This window comes from Nothoprocta perdicaria, unplaced genomic scaffold (assembly GCF_003342845.1).
Source record: "Nothoprocta perdicaria isolate Ctin4 unplaced genomic scaffold, notPer1 scaffold_14, whole genome shotgun sequence".
In the NCBI taxonomy this organism is placed as follows: domain Eukaryota; kingdom Metazoa; phylum Chordata; class Aves; order Tinamiformes; family Tinamidae; genus Nothoprocta; species Nothoprocta perdicaria.
In genome coordinates this window covers 6,801,384-6,823,608 of record NW_020454538.1, presented here as the reverse complement: position 1 = coordinate 6,823,608, position 22,225 = coordinate 6,801,384, and the positions used below count along the sequence as shown (strand labels likewise).

The 22,225-nt window shown below is 38.0% G+C and overlaps 1 protein-coding gene and 1 long non-coding RNA gene across 2 annotated transcripts in view; both read right to left on the bottom strand.

Annotated features, from left to right (window-relative positions):
* Positions 1-888: 888 nt before the first annotated feature.
* Positions 889-4,777, bottom strand: LOC112943051. Its single transcript, XR_003248515.1, has 3 exons — positions 4,142-4,777; positions 2,327-2,478; positions 889-1,011 (listed from the first exon to the last, which is right to left on the bottom strand). It is a non-coding gene; the product is annotated as an uncharacterized LOC112943051 (long non-coding RNA).
* Positions 4,778-6,178: 1,401 nt separating this feature from the next.
* JAKMIP1 (janus kinase and microtubule interacting protein 1) overlaps positions 6,179-22,225 on the bottom strand; it is a 67,504-nt gene continuing 51,457 nt past the window's right edge. Inside the window, exons 18-21 of the mRNA XM_026034189.1 lie at positions 20,665-20,868; positions 8,635-8,700; positions 7,017-7,061; positions 6,179-6,254 (exon numbers count right to left, since the gene is read on the bottom strand). Coding sequence (XP_025889974.1) covers positions 6,222-6,254; positions 7,017-7,061; positions 8,635-8,700; positions 20,665-20,868 — 348 coding nt within the window. The 3' untranslated portion in view covers positions 6,179-6,221. The remainder of the gene's footprint in view (positions 6,255-7,016; positions 7,062-8,634; positions 8,701-20,664; positions 20,869-22,225) is intronic.

Below are 22,225 nucleotides of genomic sequence, written 5' to 3'. Positions count from 1 at the left end.
AGAAGTGTTGACCAGCAAGAACAAAATGAAAACTAGGCTAAAATGTAGCACAGTATCAGGCAGTCAGGAGTAGATAGCTTGGATGGTTTAACAACTGCTAATTGGAATATATGAATTACCAAGCTTCTTGTATTGAAAAAAACTTATTCCACATCTTTATTATGAAAACAAAGCCTATTACTTGTAGTCATGACTCATACCACATGGGACTAAGGTGTCCTGTCACAATTTTGACATACAACATTGAGAAATGAAAGTGTATTTTACGATGAACAGAATCAAAAAAAGTTGTTTAACTGTAGACTGATGGACAAAAAAAACTATACCTGAAGAACTTTAACTCCTTTCCATTTAAAAATGGAAAATGGGGTCCATCCACTGAGCTTTACAAACAAGCTTTCCAAAACTAAGTAGAAAACTTAAATCTGATGCAACAGCTGGTAGGGGCCAGCTTGAAAACAAGTGAGCAACTCAAGAATCAGGTGACAGGTCGAGCAGCTGCATTTTGTGTAGAAAACAGGCTGCAACAGTTGTGTTGCATATGGTAGGGAACCAAAGATGTGCTTCACAGGGGAGCTACAAAAGCGAACTCTGACTTGGAGAAGGAATAGACTGGCTTGAATACGAGCAAAGGAAGGAAGTGTGAGTGTACAATCGCAAAGTTCAATGACATGGAAAAGGGGTATATTAGAAATGCCATCAAAATCATTACAGAAATTGGGGCAACAAAGACAGAAAGCTTTTCTGATTCCCCCAACCTTACAAAAACATGAAGCCTGGGCCTAAAAACAGACCAGTTAGTGGACATGAGATTAGGTGCTCTTTATGGCAATAGCATAAAACTAGGTCATTTGCAGCAGCATCCTTCTTACCAAGTGCATGAGCTCCTCCCGAGTGTCACGCATCTTCCCTTTAACCCGCACATTTTCATTTTCAGCCTCATGTACCTTCATGTTTAATTGGTCAGTTGTCACCAGAAGTGTTTGGTTTGACAGTTCCAGCTCTTTAACCCTGTGATATTGAGAATACAGACCTTGGCTGAGTTAAAATTGCACAGTATGGTTCCAGATTAGTCATCAGAGATGCACTGATTTAATTTTATTTTTTCATTTTTCTCCCAACAATAAAATAGTGACAAATCATAGATCACTGATAATGAAGATATTATTAACAATAGTCTACTGAGCTTTGCAAATTACACTGGAGACTCTCAAACCTTTAAAGACCATGTCTATGGCTCATTCTCTCACTGACACAGAACTGAACGTAAGAGAAGGCCTTAATATGAAAATGATAAGAATAGGGTCCACTGAAGTTTAGCATGTGATATGAAGCAACATATCACACATACACATATGTGTATAACTCAGACAATCTCCTTCTCTTTTCACCCTGCACATCAAAAATTTCTCAATGGTTTAAACTCAAAAACATCCTCTTCTTCCTGTTAGGGAAAAATTGTTTTCCAGTCCTTTTACCTCCTATTGCAGCAGCTACTACAGCCTTCTCTTTTCTCATCTGACAGACGAATTCATTCCCACCTCTGCACTCCAAAGCTGTGCTCTACATTCTCATTCCTTGGGTTTCTTTGTTCAACCTCCAATAATCTCCCCATCCTCTTCTCAGTTCCATCTTCTAGCTTTGCCTCAGCACCCCTACCTGCCAAACTCTTCAGATGCTTCCTTTCCAGCTCCCAGGAAGGGACCACTCCGTTCACTCAAAATCTCACATAAAAACAATTATTTGCAAGAGACACTTATATTCCCTATCCCTTTATCTATTTAACTTCATTTAGACTATTTAGACTAGTGCTATCCCTCGACATCAAAAACCTGATCTTGTTATTCTATTCGTCTGCATAATTAATACCTAATGGTACTTCTAACTTTTGTTTAGGATCAACATACTAAACCATATGCAACTTTCTGAAACCAAGACTTCCTTTGCAATACAAAACTCAAAGTGTGAAGAGAATTGTATCTTATTCCCGAAATAACACTTAAAAAAAACATCTATTTTACAAGCAGAATTTACACATGACTATTTATGAAACATTCTGAGACATCCTTCTGGTTCTTTTCTACAAGATTTTAGACAATGCTGTTAATCTCATTTAAATAACAAAAAAGATTATTGTATTTCTGTTTTGACATCTACACAGAACATTTATAAGTTATCTTACAGGTCACTCTAAAAATCCATGAAGCCTTTCCTTTTGCTAGGTCTGCATGGGTCACTCAATGTTTTGACATCCAGTAAAGAGACAAATGGAATTGTATATGTGCCACGTCGCAGAAATTTGAAACATACAATAAACTATATTTACCTATTTCTTAATGCAGAATCTGATTCCGTGTATTCTTCTAAAATGTTTTTCAGTTTTTGCTCTGACTCTTCCAGCTCTCTTATTCGGAGGTTCAACTTCTCTACTTCAGCACTGTTTACATCTCTGTCAGGTATACTTGCATCTTCTAATTCCTGCAAAATCCAAGAAGCATCTATTTTAACATTAAAATTAAGAATATCATATTCTTCATCACTGGACATTTTAATAGAGTAGCAGATTTTTTTCTCTCTCTCAGATGAAGCATCCATGATGATAAAACGAAACTAAATTCTCAATGTATTGCAGTTCAAGCATGTTATCTTAGCCTTGCTGATGATCAAATGAACAACCTTTTGTGATACCCAACATATTCATTATTCATGAAAGAGTCTCATTTCATTAGCCAAAAAGTAGTTTACCATGCATGAAAGAAGTCTCAGTTTACAACCTGAGATCCCCATAAAGAATACAGTTATGCAAGTTCATCAACAAATTAGCTATGAAAGTTTTGAAAAGTAAGATAAGTTCCTACTAAATATAGAAAATAATAAAAACTGTATTTTTATCACAAAAAAAAAACCCCACTATTTCTTTTGGGTAAATTATATCACATATCCAGTTCTGAAACATAAAAACAAAAAGTGTTATTCCTTAGTTCAGAAGACAATCTATGACTGTCTCAAAGACATATTCAATATATTTAACTGATATATTACTATTCTCAATTAAATAATTTATGGTAAGGTCTATTTCACCATTATGTCATGCCCCAAAGGAATTTTTAAAAACAGAATGTTATGATAAAATGATTTCTCCTTCATCATACATGTTAATGCCACAATGCAAGATCTCTACCCTTGTGATCCAATAAGCCTATATATTTCACAGAATCACAGAATGGTTAAGGTTGGAAGGGACCTCTAGAGATATGTAGTGAATACTTGAGCATAAAACCAGGAAAGCATTTACACAACATGCTAAATACAGGAAGCTCAAATAAACCAGGCTATATATTTTGTTGGCTGCTTGGCAGAATCAAATGCAACATACCTAGTAAAATATGCTAGTTTAAGATCAGAATTCTGACATATAGATAGGCTATAAGACACTGATAACAACGAAAAAAAGCAATAATAAATTTGTTTTTTCCTTTATATATATATTTTAAAGTATTACAAACTTTGTAGAAGTACCTGATAGAGAAAAGGCTTCTCTTATCTAAGGACATTTAGATGAGGAAGATTTATCTAAAATGGCATTCTCAAATTACTGGTTAAACAAGTCCTGGTCCATTGCCATAATTAATGCATTTACAAGGAGGCAAATTACATGGATGTTATATTTTTGAAGAAAATAACGGCTCTTGCACTCATTAGTGGGCTAGTGCAATAGAAACTAGAGCATTCCATCTTCTGCCCTTGAAGACAAGAAAAAATAAATGTCTGGTAGGTAACTGTTACAATTGATCTCAGAAATCAGAATCTTACTCTTTTATATCTTTGCTTATAGAACTGGGAGAGATAAATCAAAATCTGTGTCACAGAAAGTGATAAGTGTCACATTTTGCAGATTGAATATAGTCAGCTAACATGTGATAAGTGTTCTCAGTTTTATAATAAACACCAACATGCAATGGTAAGTAAGATTAGAGCAAAATAATCAGTTTTCAAAACCTGCAAATCTTGAAGAACCTAAACATGAATCTCATAGAAAACAAAACCAGGAGAATCAGCTGTGTCTTTAAGAAAACCATCACTTGTGAACTACAATGTAAGAAAAAAATATGCAAAAACAAGAGAACAAAACTATTCATACCTCTGTAACGAGACCAGCTCACGTCTTTGCACGGCGCTTACCATGGCAGCTACTTGCTGAATGATCACTGTGTTTGTGCTTAGAGATTCTTTTCCAATGATAAGTAAAACTAAGTCTATGAAAATATGGAATGTCTGTTTCTTTGCCATATGAAACACATTTTCCAACGTTTGTTCCTTCATCAGCACCTGGTTTGGGTATCCAAAACTCTAAACTCTTTCTTTTCAGAAAAATGCCAAGTTCTTTCTGCAAAGAAGATCTCCTTTTCTCCACATTCTGTCATCATGCTGCTAAAAGCTTCAACTGAAACATGAACAATCCATGTTTAGGAATACACTCTCCAAATGTTCACTTCTTTGGAACAACGTATTGTGAGCCACACATTCTTTTCGGGATACAGTTTCCTAACTTTTGCATGATCCTTATGATTTGCTTGATACTTTCTAATTTAAATTGTGCTTTGTGTCAAGAAACAGGTTTACTCAAACACTCACATGGGCCACAGTTTGCTGCATAGGACTGAATTAGTTTTGTGGTTTGTCTGCTCCTTCAGCAGATTAATGACCTTGCCCAGCAATTCCTCATGAAGAGCAAATCTGTGAACACACCTCACAGCCTAAACAATTATTTGAGAACTACTTTTTTTTTTTTTTTTTTAAATTCACCTCCAACAGTGAGATAGCCAGTTGCTATGAAAAATCTTTCTTGCTTTGTTCTGCCTTGATTGATCTTGGTCTATTTTTTTTTTTTTTTTCAATTATACTCTCCATCTTCTCTTATATATTATCCTGTCTTATTCAAGTTGGAGTTCAGTGGATTGGATATGTTGTTCTATAGTACTCTACATAGCCCTTTTAACACACAAATCATTTTCAAGAAAACTCGATGGAGGAGAAATTTATCTATAGATAGTGTGCTATAGTTATCTTCATCATTCCCCAATATGCTTGAAATAATAACAAATACCAATTTCTTCAATTGTCTTTCCAGCTCTGAAAGAGTATCTAACTTTTCTCTCTTTAAAAGAAAAAAAGTGTCATTTTATTGATTTTACTAACCATTCTCCATCTTAAACAAATCTTTTCAACTTCCAATTTTTCAGTCTGTGCTTCACCCCAAATTTGGTTTATGGTGCAGGTGGTCAATGTCCATGACCGTGGTACCTCTGCTTGGTGAGCTCTTGCCAAGTTTACTTCAAGACATCAACATTTGTATGTTTCACTTGAGAGGATATCATCTTTTCCTCAGTATTTCTTTTCAAATATATCTCTGCTCATCACATACTACCTACACAGCAATTCCTGTGTCTTCAAGCTTCTCTTTCTTCTTGAAGAGATGATTGACCACATGTATTCTGTTTTTCTGACCTTTCACTCCACCTCAAGATCTTTCATTCTCCCAGTGACACTTTTACAAGTTGTTGCCTACATTTTCAAAAGACATTGAGAATACCATTCTCCAGTGCAGCTCCTACTCGCTTGAAAGCTTGCTTAATCCAATCTCTCATCTTCCCTTTCCACGGAGCCAAAACCTCTCTCCATCTGTGGATTTCCAACTTATATATTTAATATGAAATTTATCACTGTGGGATTCTAAATTTCTATGTGCTTCAACTTCAAACAGTTTTTTTTTTCTTGTCAGCTATTTACTATAGAGAATTCATTGCCAAACATCTAGCTTTTTAAAGAGATATTAAAAAGGAGGTTCTGTGTTTCCTGGGTGAAATACAAACCACATTTGTTGAAAGCATGCAGTATGAAGACGGAGATCTCAGTACTGTAATAAAACCATTTGGTAGATAATAGTTCACACAGCAGCTATAATTGCACTTGATTTTTTCTCCAGTGTTTGATTGGTGTGCGAGTGCAAATTCCATTTTGATTTTTTTTTCCCCGTGTTTATGAGGTGCCGGTCCTTATTTGATTATCGTATCATTCCAGCTTGAAGCGATATCTTTTTAAAAACTTATAATTTTAAATTAAAATGTCTTGCAGCTTGAAGTATTATGCAAACCATTTTTAGAAAAAATGCACCAATTTAAAGCTGCTCAAATAAATATTTTCTATTTTTGCACGTGGACTCAGCTGTTCACTCCACAGGCTCTTTTAATATCCTGTAGAAACAAAAAAAAAAAAAAATCAAAGAAACCTGCTCAGTTTTAGACTGATAACATTTACTTAGAAACAAATCTTCAAAATTACAAGATCAAGGTTACCATCACTGAACACGCTATTTACCCTTTAATAACCAGCAATGTGCAGGATTTCAACTAATAAGTAACTATACATAAGTCTTTTAACATAGGCTTTATAATGTTAATCAACATTATAGATTTAACAGATTTAACTGATGAAACAAGATGAATTAAGGGAACTTGCTCCATGTTGGCACCACAATATATGTGCATTCCGGAAATTGAGAGAATTGAGTCATTTGTGACTCAATTTGTGAGAACTGAGCCATTTTATGTTGGTTTGTGGCACTTACGGGATGACTTTTTTGGGGAAAAAAACATTACAAAATGCTAGTCATCCCGTTATCCTGTATGTCTGAAGGTAGGCTCATACAGCAATACTCAATTTTCAGACCAAATGTATCTGTTCTGCAGAACCATAGAGGCACTCATGGCATTCAAGGCAGGCAGTATCCAAGAACGCAAAGTAATTTCTAGTTGGGAGCCTGATGACCTTTGGCAGAAGCCTAAGAAGGTACCTTAAATATCCAGACTGAATTTTATAGTTGGTCTTCATCTTAATGTTAGCAAAAGCACTGCACCCTTCCCTATCTTTTCAGGGTCTTATAAAGGTTATTCTCAAAGCAGGACAAAAATTAAAGAGCTAAAAATTAAGTACAAAGAAATATAAAGAATACAAACCACACTTCTTGGCTCAGTTGCATCATCAAGGCCACAGAATGAATGCTAGTGAAAAAAACAAAAAAAGGAACAAAAACTATAAAATAAGATCAAAAGAAAATGAGGAAAGAAGAAAAGAAAAAAGATATAAGATATGTAATATGAAATTCAATTATATTATTTTACAGCAGTTAAGTCTTACATCAATATTAATTGAGTTGATGTGGAAGAAAGATAGAGTATAGCCATCTTTTTCTGAAAAGAAGACACATAATGCAAAGTGCAGCATTTGAAGGCAGTTTTGCAAATGGTAGTATTTGAGGATTATGTAAATTCCAGAAACAATAGGCCTTGTTATCTGACTTAGTTAAGCACGCACGTGTAATTACATGCCTAAATGCTTTCCTGAACCAAGACTTACCAAGCCAAGGGCACAAACTAAATGGGACTTGAAGTGTAGAGAATCAGTTACAAGAAAAGCATGACACAAGCTGAAAGGGCACTTATTCCTCAACAAAATTGCCACTCTACACTATAGTGGCATATAGCCTTTGGAAGTAGGATTGTTGGCTGAAAAATCTCCAAATGGGCAAAACGGTGCCATTTCTATGTTCTAGCTTGACAGAATTTCACACAAAATGCACAACTTGAATTCAATCATTCATAAAGGAAAATACAAAGCTGCAATCATGCCACAGTTATTGTAAAAGTGATGCGTTGCCCTTAGTTTCGCCCAAGAGCGAGGCTCAGCTATAAAAAATTCTAGTCCTTCAAAAGTCTAAGTCTTCCTTCCGCAAGAAACTCATTTTCCTCGAAGCCACCAGCATGTAGGAATCAGTCTGCAGTCATGAACATACTAAACCTTCAAAAGAATCATGAAGGAGAACTGTGCCATTCACTGGTCCTCCAACAACACCCTCTTCCCATTTGGCTCAGAGTCATCTGTACAGGTTCACCCTGGGAGCTGGCACCCTCATTTCACCTGAGATTAGAGGACTGACCTCAGAATCTGGACTCTATTTTAGAGAAAGCAACGTAACTAAAATCCCGCTAGAGCACGGAGAACACCCCGCTGGCAGCTTGTGTGGTGCAGGCCAGCCTAAGCTCCCCAGGCCTAGGAAACGTGGAGCCACAGTCAGGGAACTTGGTGACATCTCTGGACTGGGGGTCCAGAGACCCACTTAAACATATTTGTTGTCTTAAGTCTCAGTGTCACTTCTTCAAAACTGGAGAAAATTTGTATTTAGGATGGTAATTTGAAGCTTGTTTCTGTTTAAAGCAAGAGATTTTTGATTTGCAGCATTCATCACGTGCCATAATCACTTTTTTTGAGAGACAGAGAATTTAGCAAAGGATCATCATCTAAAGACCGTTTAAATAACCACTTCTGTCCAATACAGACAAGTCTTTCTATAGTTTCTTGATTCACACCAAAACTTGGTGAAAAACCCAGCTAACAAATAATTTTGAGCAGATTACAGACCGCACTTTGTTTAATGCAGAAATCCTTTGAAATTAAATTTCATCTTTCTAGTATTGAAATAGATCTCTAAATATTAAAATATGTACTACTAGCTTGAGTGAGAAATAAGTTACTATGGAAAAATATTCATTAGCATCATCCAGGACTTTTATTTACCTTTTCCTCAATTTCTTTGAGTTGCCGCCTTTGAAGTTCTATTTTATCTTCTAGTTCTCGAATCCGCTGGGGAAAAAAAAAAAAAGAAAGAAAAAAAAGAACTTAGAATGTATTTTTTGAAAAGAATATATACCTGAAAAGATAATAGATTAAAAATGAGTACAACATTTTATTAAAATATTAATAAAAATAATAAAAAATAACACTAATTCATTATAAATGCAACACTTCCTTTACATTTATACCAGGCAAGTTCTTGGCAGGTTTGCTCCAAATTCCCACAAAACCAGGGCAACCCACGTTTACTTCCAGAAGTCTAATCGTCACTACTGCTTAATCATAACCATAATATATACACTCAGAGAAGGTCAAATAATATCACAATTCTTGCAAGTTCAACAAAACTTTTTTCTGCAACAGTCAAAAGTTTTTCCACTGTTTCCACATATGTGGACAGTCAGAAGTTCATACTATCACATTTTATTTTAACTCTCTTATCTTTCTTTCCTATAAAACACTACTATGCTTTGAGTGTATTAATGTTTCCCCAGACGAGTACACTTTGATTCCTAGACCATGACCAAAGTGTCATCCTGACACTCACCTCCACCTTTACTACCAGCATCATCTCCTGCCAAAATGGGAATATCTTCTTCACTGTAAGTCTCATTTTTAAGGACTTTCCTTTTTTGGTTCCATAAACGATCTCTGAAAACATGACTTTTTTTTTTTTCCTAGACCCACAAGTTCTTCCTTATTTCCATCCTCTTCCTTATTTACCTCCAAGAAATTATATATGATGCACATCCACACTGCAATTGCCCTTGCCTTGTGCAAGGCGCAAAGCCCCCACTGCATCTCGCTGCACTGCTGAGGTGTCCCCAGACAGTAAAGGCACACATCAGATCTCCTTCATTGACAAGACTATGTGTAGCTTTAATTGCACTTTCCTCCTGCTTTTGCATGAGTTCATACTTAATCTCCGCCCCACTCAATGCACATCTCTCTCTCTCAAGAGTTATAATTTTCATATTTGTATACAACAGGAATATTACTATCGCTCTAAGAAGCCATGCAATGAGAAACAGGCAGATGCAATCACTGCTGAGAGCTCTGATCCATCATGTTACACTCCTGCTTCCCTTCCACTCCTGCAGGCTCTGCTGATTCCTGCTTACAACCACATCCCACGTCTGAGCGACAGACTAATTCTCCGGTGGTCTTGCTACACTCCACAATAACATTTGACCATAGTGAGATAAGTGGAGAGAAAATTTTCAGCATTTTTCGGATTTGGGAATTCTTTTAATTAGGAAGAAAGAAAGAAAGAAAAAATCAAATAATATGTTATCAGTTCTTTATGTTTTTTTATCTTTTCAGAAGCCATCTCAGTAGCTCTTCAGAATAGTTCTAAAAATAAAGGCTGAGGTTTTTCACTTTTCATGCCTAGCCTGTCACAGCCCTTAAACTCTAAGACTGGTAGAGCAGAAAGTCAAGGATTAGATGGAGAAAAGAAAAGTTTGGTTTGGACTTCTTGGCTCCCACAGAACTGAACAGGCAATATGAGCAACATTAGCACAGACTAAAAACCTCCAGACGGTCATGAGGTACAAGCACGAATCTGATCAATTTTCCAGGATATCATTTTCAGAAAAAAAAAAACTTCCTTTTCACAGCATAGAAAACAATCAGTAGCTTCTGAAAGTTATGCAATAAGTGAACCACAGAATTTAGGGTAAGACTTTTGGTTAGCAGGCACCAGCTTTGTGCAGTGATACTTATATATAACAACAGAATAAGATAGTAGCAATTTAGCAAATAGTCCATCCATGCATAAGATAAGGGCATATATTCCTTCCTTAGCTTTTTAAAGAGAGCAATTAACCAAATACATCTTGTCTGAACATATGTCTAACAAATATCAAATCAGATTTTTTTTTCTCCAGCTTCCCCATCATTATATTCATCACTGCCAGTAGGTGTCTTGCACTAATTTACTAGTATTTATTCACTGTGATGAGGACAGAGGATGCCTTTATCAAGTAAGAAGATCAGGTATCTGACACTGATGGAAAGAAGGGTATCTAATATGTACCTGTTCTTTAATAAACCCTGTGATAAAACAAGAAGAACCGCCCCCCTCCAACCTTTTCTTGTTTGTTTGTTTTCCAGGTGTTAGAAAGGGTAAATATAGAAAAGAGCTTAAAGGTGATAAAATTTATGTTTTCCAAGTAATTAGTATGGAGAAAAGGACAACCTAGGAATTAAAGGGGAATACATACAGAGCTGAATTTCATAGCCGTGAAAATTTACACAAAATCTGCAAAATAACTAAATTTATGTCAGACAGGCAGATATAATCAGTAGTGAAAATACATACTGTACACAAGCACATACATACATAAAGTCATATTCTATAAGAATGATTCGCCACCTAAGGATAATATGTTGACATCACGCAACTGATTATTTAAGTAACTAGATCTCCTCTCGCCTCAATGGAAAGCACTGCTAGACCAGTGGGTCTGCTGGAGCAGAAGAACTTTTAAATTGCAAGTAGGTGAGATTTGGTAACCACCTTTTCTCTACAAGAAGTAGAGGTCAAACCTACAGAGAAGAGAGCTTGCTCTAAAATGCAGCAGCAGGCTGGAGATTTCACCCAGGTGTAATAGCTGGAGCATGTTTACACCTAGGTGTTTGTTTCCTTTCCCCTGGAGCTCCGCACGAGGATTATCCGGGAGGCTGAAGTGGGTGTCACCAGTGCAGCCAATACCCTGCGATTGCCCAGGTCAGCACTGGAAGATAACTGGCCTGGGTCAGCTATTTATATATCCTGAAAAATCTGATTTAACTCATGATATAACTCCATTTAACCAGATAAGTGACATATATACATCTATTTGCAATATATAGACCAAAAAGAGGGAGGTGGGGAAAATTCCACCTGTGCAGAGTGGCTAGCACATAAATACAACTTGCTTATTTCAGCTATATGGATTATAGAATTAGCTTGATCATACGACAAAAAAAAATCTAGAATACGATTTTTAAAAACAGATGTAAGCTACATGCAATAATCCTAGCTTTAAAACAAAAATAGCTTTCAGAAGCAGCACGAGATGCAAGAGTTTATATTAAATTACCGAGATGGAATTACATAAAAATTACATATCCTAATTAAGATCGAAAGCAGGACTGCTTGACATTTAATATAAGCATTTACAAGTCTAGCTACTGTTTCTCCTCTTGCGAGAATTAGTAATCAAGAAGCTGTGGACTCACTCTCCATTCTTCAGCAGCTGATCAGAGGCTTTCAATGAACTCTGATTTGTTTCCATTTGCAAAAGCCTAACTGTGACATTAAGCCAAGCAGAACTGTTTTAATGTTATCAACAAATTCTATCTACCCTCATCATTAAGAACATGAACTGCTAAGCAGAAGTCAAGTTTTTCCAGCTATGCAATATAAAGATGTAACATCTTTATTAAAAAAGATACATTCAGGTCCGCCCTAGGACTAAATAAGTATAAAATGAGACTAAATTCACTGGATAGATTCAGTCATGCACTGAATACAAGGCTATGTAAGGATGCAACAAAAACTCCAATATCCTCTTACCAAAACACTGAGAAATCAGGGCTTAGACACCCCACAAAAGGTAAAACTCGGGGCAGTTTTTTTTATTTGTTTATATTTCAAGCAGGGATGGACAGAAGGCAGGGGTGCACGTCTAAAATGTTTCTGTGCCGTGGTGGTTTCCTCTAAATCCCCTGGCACTGGCCAGCCTGGGAAAGGGCTCCAGGCCAAGGGGAGCAGCGCTGTGCTCAGCTCCAGCAATCCCCACAGCTCATAGCTGCCCATTCGGCACACGAGGGCACATCTGGGGACTGAACAGGTTCACGGGAACAACGCTGGGCTGCCAAGTCACGGGCTCGTACGCAGGAACTCCAGGAAAAGGGCTCGGTCGGCCCAAAACGGCGCAGCGACAACATCACCGTGGCAGAGAGGCCTACAAACGCTGGGGACGGCCCCGGCAACGCGGCTCCCGAGCGCTGCCCACCCTGCTCGCATTCAAAAAGGACCTGCACAAACAAACACTCATCTAGCAGCTGATTTCATTGCCATAGCAAAGCAGAGCTCTCCAAACCTAAGTCTGACAGACTGACAGGTTTGCGAATACCTGCCCATTTCCCACTCTTGACAAGCACTGGTCCGTCACCCACATGGGGCTCTCCTGAATTTTGGAAGGCTGGCTGGCTGATAATCCACTTCAGCATGAAAAGTGCCCACCTCATAAATTATTTTTTCCATTAGCAATGCAGGCTCCTTTTCAGACACACATACATCAGCAAAGGTACATGGCATTTGGCTTCAGCTCTCTTGAACGGTCCAGAAATGCTATCAATTAGATAAATGGGTGAGGAGAGACCCTAAAACTTAAGACAGTTAAAGCAAAAAGTTTCTTCAGATATCTGTAATGTAAAGAGAGGCAAATGGGTGAAAGTCTGTTAAAGCACAACTAACACTGCAGCACTGTAACATTATTTCAGTGAGCAGAGCCATAAGAAGGAAATCTAGCATCAGTTATTTCCAGTTTTATGAAGACAGCTCACTGGTGGTGATGATCACACATTGTCCCTTCTCTCCAATCTCATGTTTGTTTTGCAGAACCAAAATGCCTGTCAAATTGCCCAAAAGCAGGATATAAAATATATTTTTCTCAGCAGAAGATTCCTCCTGTGGGCTCATGACCATCGTTTCCTCACAATGGGAAATACGTTTCCAGCAAAACAGAATACACTCCTTGAAATACCATAAATCACTTGAGCAACTATATTAGTTTAGGACATTTGGACAGCAAGTCTTTACTGTCTATCATCTAGTGCTAGTAGAGAACCTAAGGCAGTCAGCTCTTTCTGTCTTAGTTTTCTGTTACCTCAGGAAATAAAGATGGGGAATGGCCACTGCAGGACAGTTTCAGGGGACCCTACACCCACCATTTAGTCTTCCCAGCAGACAGATAATTTTCCTGGAGTTAATGATTTTTTTGCCAAATATAGTATATAGTATATAGTATGTATATAATGCATGTATGTATATAATGCATATGTACTAGATTCTAAACTGAAAATGCAAGTTCCTGTAACTTTTAACATGGTAAATGCTAAAAAGACATTAAAAATCATGCCTATAACACATTTTCAAGGAGATACACATCTCTGGAACGTCTGGGTAATCAAGATTTATACGAAAGGCATTCAGCACTTAGATGGATGTGTATCTGGGGATATTATTCTACTTTTGGTAGCAGAGAATTTCCAGTAACACAGGCCTGGACAACTCAATTTGCATTAAGAAGCAAAGGACTTCAAAGCACTGAAGCCAGCAGTAGAAACAGTAATATTGCATTTCTGTTACTGAACATCATTGAATGGTTTAATCAAAATTAAAAATTTGAGCAATTAAAAAGTTGATTGCTTTGCCATGAACTATACATGAAGCGCATGTGTTCAACCTATGTTAGAAGAACAATCAATCTGCACTGAGTACTTTTTCCATGAATATAGTACCAGTCCCAAAGAGCACTGAAACAAATGAAAATCCTTCCATTTAACTCAGTGAGCAATGAATTGGAGTCACAGAGCTATCGCTTTTCAGCAGAAGGCAATAAATCAGTGCAGTAATGATTTATCATCATTGTGAGCGTTTGGAACATGAGGAACTTTTGCATTACAAAGAAAGAAAAGCGATATTTGATGCGTAAATAAATGCCATGTTACTCTAAGAAGCTAGGTCCAAAAATCCCCCTGCCAACTCACTAAAATATGGGTTCTCATTGTATTTTTAAAGTTCTCTTTCTACAATGCTTCAAGTTCTGATGAGAAATGGATCGTGCCTTTGCCTTTATTTACAAATACTTTGCATGGTTTTTTTTCTATCTCTCTACTCTTTTTTGGTAGCAAACACAGCTTGGGAGAATCCTGGTGTTTTCTGTTGGTTAGGTAGTGAGAGAAGGCCTGCAGCATGTGGCACGTGCACCCTAGTTGGAAGACGTTTGCTTCTTCAATCAAGCTGTTTGTCCTCTCAAATACACTCACAGCATTAGCCGGTCATTCACGGACCTGAACCAGCACCTCAGGGGGCTTCATGTCCCTCAAGGATCTGGGTCAGACAGGGAAAAATGTGCCAAGGAAAGAACTTCTATGGCAAATCTCAGCCGCCAGGGAAGGATGAACGCTACCTCCTTTATGCAGGTGCCAAGCAGTCATGTGCTTGTTTGCTAGGTAGGTGCCTACAGAAAGAGCCCAGCTGAACAAAATTCTTGTTTTATCAACAGCATCATCAAGAAGATTAATTTGTCTCTTTGCAAAATATTCTTTTTGCTCTGCTAATATAGTTGTGAAAACACAAGAATGTGCTCATCAAGGCTTTAGAAAGCACCTCAACAGTTCCTGCGATTCACTTGTACTGGATTTACATTCATCAGCAAATCCAAGAAAACAATTTGATAATTTTAGCACAAAGCAGACAAAGAAGGATTTGCTAAGCTGCTTAGAGACTTGGCTCTGAAATGTTGGAGAGGTTGAGGTCGATGTACATTTACAGGGTACTCAGGACTATGGATGGACTACATCGAACACAATCTATCTGGTTCTGCAGCAGCATCTAGCAAGAGAAGTATTTTATCAATCCCACAAAAGGAAGGATCAATATTGTCTTACTATATCACACTTCTTAGCAGCTTCTCAACAAAATTAAGACACAGGTATGTAAAGTATTTAATAACGTGACTAGCATAACTATGTTATATGTACAAATTTAAACAACAGTGGGGGTAACGTGACCTGCCTTAGCCATTAATTCAATGACTAAGTAAATAGATAACATTCCTTTATAGAAATAAATATATTATTCACTTCATTTGTATATGCTAAGTAGCAAATAAAAATATTTCCTTGGATACTTAAAGCAATCCAAGAATTTATATCAAAGCATTATTTGATTGCAATGAAATTTTAGAAGATAAATCAGTGATTTTTTAAAATATAATTTAGCTTAAATTTAGCCATTTGTTAGAAACTGATACTGGATGAGTAACTGCATGTGAAGATATGGGTCAATATTTAGTAGTAAACTTGTTTTTTATTAGCACTGCTAATTTTATGACATAGAAAAAGTATATTATACATTGATATAACACCAGATTATCATCAGTCCTTTTTTTTTTTTTTTTTTTAACCTAGGAAGAGACCATAATTAAAATCATACAATCTACACAGAATGAATGGCTATTCTGAGTCTAGGTAAGCTAGAACAAGTTGAACAAGTTCAACATCTGAAAACTGACTCATTGACAGCATTCACTCATCATGTCAAAAAGCAGCACCAAATATTTATTTAACATTACATTTAGAATATTTTATGATCTTGTATTTAAATGGCAATTTTTCATTTAATTCTTATGAAACATGGTCTGTGCATATGAAAGCACATTTAATCTTCACTTTTGTAATAATCTCTACAATCTGCTTCCTTCTAAGAATTATTCTTCTTCTGCAGCTCCCACTGAATCACAGGAAAAAGGACATTATATTTTCTGAATTTCAGATGATAGTTTTCCTGGATTCTAGTGTTACTTTTCAGGCATAGAGTTGATCTTAACTTATCTGGAGTATAGTCCGTATCACACCTCATTTAGGAGAAAAAGAGCAGACTTTTCAGATACACTTTGCAGGTGCTTTACCAGTCCTATCATCTCTTATATGGATGATCAGCTTTACTAAGGCAGTTACCAAAGCAGGCATGACTTGATCTGAAGTCTAAACCTAGATAAGGGGAAAACAGCATAGGGAAATATTGTAGAATAAACATATAAAAATGATTAAAATTAATTCTCATCTGCCATGCATGTCACAAGTATGAAATGAGAAGTTTACTGTGATATTGCTAGCAACAATAAGGTTTGTAAGACTCAACTTTCAGCCAATTAGCCTAATTATGATATGCTTCCTCAATATCAATCATAATTACATAGCTATGACTCCTTTAAGAGAAATTCATAAACACCCAAAATATATCAAGAGTATTTATCAATTATATACTGAGCAGCAAAGCACAGAACTCAAAGCACAGAGCTCTGTGGTGACAGCCTTACTGCTTCCAAAGGAATCACTGGCTTCCCTGGGGATTCCTCTTTATCTACACAAATAATCAGAAGGCAACATTGCTAGCACCTTAACACCTCAAATTTTAAATAAAAGCAATAAAAACAGTTGTCCTTTATATGGGTTTATATGTAAAATTATCAGAGACTTGTTCCAATTACTGCTGGGTAAATAATCTTACCAAATTTTCAACTACTTTCTAGTTTACAAGACATGTGCCAGAGAGGACAAATTGAAGACGATATTCTCCCCATGCCCACCAAAGAGGAACACTGAGCACAGCACCTTTTAATTCACCACAGGCAAGCATTCACCTCTCTCTTCAGAGAGATATTCAAACATCAAACCTTAATAATTTACCTTCTGTGAAAACAAATAGCCTGACAACTGTACTAGATCATACACTAAAGGGTAACAGGACGACCTCTGGATTTATCTACACTCTACCTGAACGTTGGCAGTATTATCAAGTGGTAAATCTCAGGCTGGCAATTAATGCTTCAGTAATAAGCAGAAAACCATCCAAAACGGCTGAGCTGTTAGGATCTTACAGTTGTGGGGATATCTGATCATATGTTTTCCTTAAATAACTCCACCCCACAGACAGCATGATAAAAAGCACAAAAGTGCCCTATGAGCAAACAGGAAAATTCACTGAGAAATCATGTCCACTGGCACTTTGCTTGCCCCTTCCCCAGTAGGGACACAGGTTCTTCAGGCCAGGGAAAAAAAGAAGTAAGCAAGCAAAGCAAACGAATTTGGTGATTCTCAGTTTGAAGCTACAGTTTCATATTCTGACAAATTTGGATTTAAAAAGTAACTTCTGTTTTTGTCTCATCATCATCATCATCATCCATGAAAACAAACTGCGTAAGAAATCACATTTTGCAATTAATCTTTCTCCATGCCAGCGATACAGAGCTCAGTTTGGAGTTATTTCTATTTGCCATAAGGGATTCTTCTGTACTTTCCTCTAGTAAAATGTGTTGAGACAGCAGTAGTTTCTGCTTTTATTTCTGATGAACAATCTAACCTGCTTGTAGCAGTAACAGCCATGGTTTCCCAGAACATAGTTAAAATATTTACAGCTGTATTCTGGCTATTCAAAGTTGAAAACTGGATGCTTGAAGTGTCGGCTTGTTTTACCAAGCTCCACCCAAGAGTAGCTGCTAAGGAATAAAACACTCCCATCTTGGTAGACTGGCTTTTCACAGTGCAATTCAGTTAAAAACAAACACACACACACTTTGGTAATGATACAATAAACCAACACGGCTTTTCTATTTCTTTTTTTCTTACAAATTTATGTAAAGATAAGTGCTGTGGGAAATTATTGGATAGAATAATGAAATCTGTCTCTCACATACTTTCTGATTGGCAGCAATCATTTTTGGAAGACAGAGTGTGTCAATCTGCTGTCCTTCAAAGATCTTCTTGCTTCTCTTTGTATTTAAAGTAAATTAAAATGAAACCAAAATAAGTTCTATTTTTATTACACATTCTTCTCATGTTTGAATACAGCTAACGGCACAATTTGAATCATCGATCCTAATTTAAAGACAGCTTCTGCTCACTTTCCACAGTATTTTACTCCACAAGCGCCAATAGTTAAGCCAATAGAAACATATGTCAAGTTAGGTCTCATCTGATATACACAGGGCATCATTTGACCTTTAAAAACATATTAGCTAGAGCTGAAAGACAATTTGTCTGAGAAGATCTAGCCATGATGCTCTTATTTTTCTCTCTTTATTATTGTTTGCTTAAATAAAACATTGAAATCACTACTTCAGAAACATATTTCATAGCTCTACTTGAAATATCTTTTCTAGAAGACAGACTTTATAATTGCAATCTCTAGGAATGACTTACTGTGAAGCCTGTTTTATATATAAAATTACCCTTAGCAGAACCCACTAGTAATTATGCTCCCTCTTGTTAAATGCACAGAAACGACATGTTAAGGCACAAATGTTACTCTCAAATGAAGTCCTGCCAAAATTAAACCAGACGTTGGCTTATGAAAAGCTTATAAAAAGACTGTAACACAGTAAGACATGTCTTTTCTGGCAATATATGCATAAAAGGTAGTTGAACTGCACATACCCTATGGCTAGAAGCAAAGATCACAAGCTGCTCATGACAGCTTTTTAATTAACATATATTGCCTCCCACCAACAGAAAGGCTGGTCTAAATCAAAGCACTTTCTCTGAATTCAAAGGGATATTGTCACTGTGCTCCAACTGAGGGTCTGTCCTCCAGATCTGCACATAAAACATGCTTTTTATAAATCTTAGCAAGCAGATCTAATCACAGCATCTCTAATTTGCCTCCACAGAGTGGAGCTTCTTTAATACACAGTGAATATACATGAATGATTCCATTTATATACTAATGAACAATAATAATGTGGGGCTAACATGCAAAAGATGAGCAGACCTACCCACGAGAAACAAGGCCTAACAGCCTAAAATATGTTTACTGCACTAGAACAAAGTCAGTGCCTAAGAACTAAGGCTTTATATCTGCACAGAGAAGCACACAGAAAGCTGCAAAGGTTCACATTTGGACACCCATTAAATCACTTTCTCATGCATGTCCCTGTCCTATTCAGACAATATATTCCTTGGATGGAAGATTTTCCTGCTCTGCTAAACCAGCGGCTCTCATGAGCTGCATCCCCAAGGTCCTTGCACGAAGCAGTTCACCTCTTAGGAAACCCAACAGACCTACCTAGTAAGAGCAAGTCAGAGCAGAGCTCTAACACTGACACCATAAGCATTCTGCAGCACCACAGAGTGAGAGCAGATCAACACAGCAGTGACAGCTCAGTACATTATATCAGTCCTGCTTTCTACTAACAGATACATGTCTTAGCATCAATCTGCAAGGCAAATCTGAACAGAGGGCAGCTTGAACTAAAGTAAATGCAGTCCCCATTCCAGGAACCAGCATAAGAGACCACAAAATAACCATGGATACATCTGAAAACACAAGCAATCAGATAATTAGAATATGCAATTCCCAGCCCACACAAAAAATAGCTACAGCAACTGGAGGGCAGTCTCCAAGACCTAAGACATCTGGCTGCATCTTCCAAGGTTACCTATTGGCAACCACATTCCTGAGGAGAAACCACATTCCTAAGGCTTCTGTTGGAAAACAACTAACACCCTAAGACACAGAGCTCTCTTCTTTCCCTGAATATCTGCACAGAAAAACGAGCAGTCCAACCAAATGTCCAGCAAATCACCATGCTTCCACAGGCCAAGAAGATGCCTGAAACTAGGACGCTGGTATTTGTCCTTCAAAAAGCACTTTGGACATGCAGAGGTTCCTTGCTAATAAAACTAACTAACTAATAAAAGTATGCAAGCAGACAGTTAGAAGACCTACTAGGACTTCTTTTATTTTATTGTATTTTTTTTTAATTTTAAGAACTTTTAAGGTTTTTTTTAAGAATTTTAAGAAACAAACAAAAACTTTGGGCTCCTGTAGCTCCTCCTTTTGCCTTTTTTCCTTCCACAGCACTAAACACTTGCAACCTCCTGCTCCCGTTTACTCCCAGCTCAAGCCTCCGTCTTGCAACACGTCCCTCACGGAGCTGCGCGGAGGACAGCGCAGTTCTGCACACATGACACACGTTGTGCCCCAGGACCACATAGCGGGAGGGTGACCTGTTTTGTGCACACACCATGCCCAGCACAACACCACCAGCGACGTCCCTGCCACGGGGGCCACGCAGAGGATCCACGAGGCCTAAGGACACGGTGAGGGGTGAGGCGGTGCTGTCACAGGGGCAGTGGCTGCAACCACAGTGGGGACACTTAAGTGTGGACGGGGAGAGGAGGGCGGTCACTTACGTGCTGGGCCTGCTGCAGCAGCTCCATCCGCTCGTGCAGGATCTGGCTGTCGAACTCGCGGCTCTGCCGCAGGATCTGCCGCCGCAGCTTGTCCACGGCGGCCCGCAGGTCCTCCCGCTGCGCCTCCGTCAGCGACTCGCTCACGCGCCGGCCCGGCTCCTGCTGCAGCGCGTTGTACAGCGTGGCCTCCAGCTCCTGGATTTTCTGGTGCGAGCCAAATCACACACAGACAGGCGACCATTGGAATACAAGGGAGGAAACAACCCAACGACAGCTACGGGAGCAGGTGAGCTGGGAGGCTTTGGGAAGGAGGGGAGGGAGGATGCAGCTCGAGAGCAAGCAGCAGCCATGCGAGCGTGAGGAGCAGTCATTCCACCAAGTGCACGGGGCCACGGACCCCACCGGGCAAGGCTGCGCTTCCACCAAATAACTCATTTCTTCTATTTAACCTGAGCTCACAAGGATGTTGAGCAAGAGAGGAGGAAAAAAAGCTATTCCAATTCAGGTCTGCATCCATAATAAGCCAAGCCTCCAACCCCTGCTTGCTGAGCTACAAGTTGAATGCAAACTAAAAGATTCCCTTCAACTGCAACAGGGTTTTAAGTCATTCTATAAAATAAGAAACCCAGAACATAGCCAGGAAGAACTGTAAAAACCAAAAATCATACTGTGCTTTCTCCCTCTCTCTGGCCCTCCTATCTTGCCAGCCATTACGCAAAGTCAACTCCACTTGCATTGCATTTTCCAAGGAAATTGAGGGAGGAACGCTTGTAGACTCAAGGCAATATTAATCACTTGTCAGTCTATTGCTGTCAGATTCTGCAGTAATTTGCAAAGCAGAGAGCACAAAACAGAACTTTATAATCATACAGAGACCTCAAAAAAACAAAGACAGGAAGCAAGAAAACACAGCAGTATTTCTCGTACTACTGGGACTAGCATGCTCCTATTAAAAACCACCACCAAGACCGATGATATTTGGATCAAGAACAGCTGACAACATCCCCTTAGCCCTCATAACACCTTTGTGAGGTAGGTAGTTCTTCCTGTTCATATTAGCAATGCAAAAGCAGTAGCACAGAGAGGTTAAATGGCTTGCCCAAGGTCACCGCGCTAGGAGGGATTCTACTTGCTTTGCCTCAGTTATCTGCTCTGAGCCTTGCTTCTTCTCTGAAATCATTTTCCATGTACAAAATACTCATACTGTATAAACAATGCTACATATTTTGATTTCCTGATGTCTTCTTATTCTAAGAAAATGGAGTGTGTTGTTTTAATAATTCTTCAATAATTTCTGAGACTTCCTTTTTTCCATTGCTTAGCCTGAGAAGAAGCAAGCTTTCAGCTTTCCTTTTTAAAACTAGCAAAGGTAAGGTTGGAAAGGACAGCATAGGAAGGAATAACAGGGAGAAAAGGGATTTCTGGCCTGAGAAAAGTTAGCAGCATCAAATATTTACAAGCACTTAGGGAAAAGCAACATTGCTTTATTTTATCAGTGTTAGTTTTGTACATGCATAAACCAGCTCTTCTCATTCTAGATGTACTAACAAGATCATAGAAT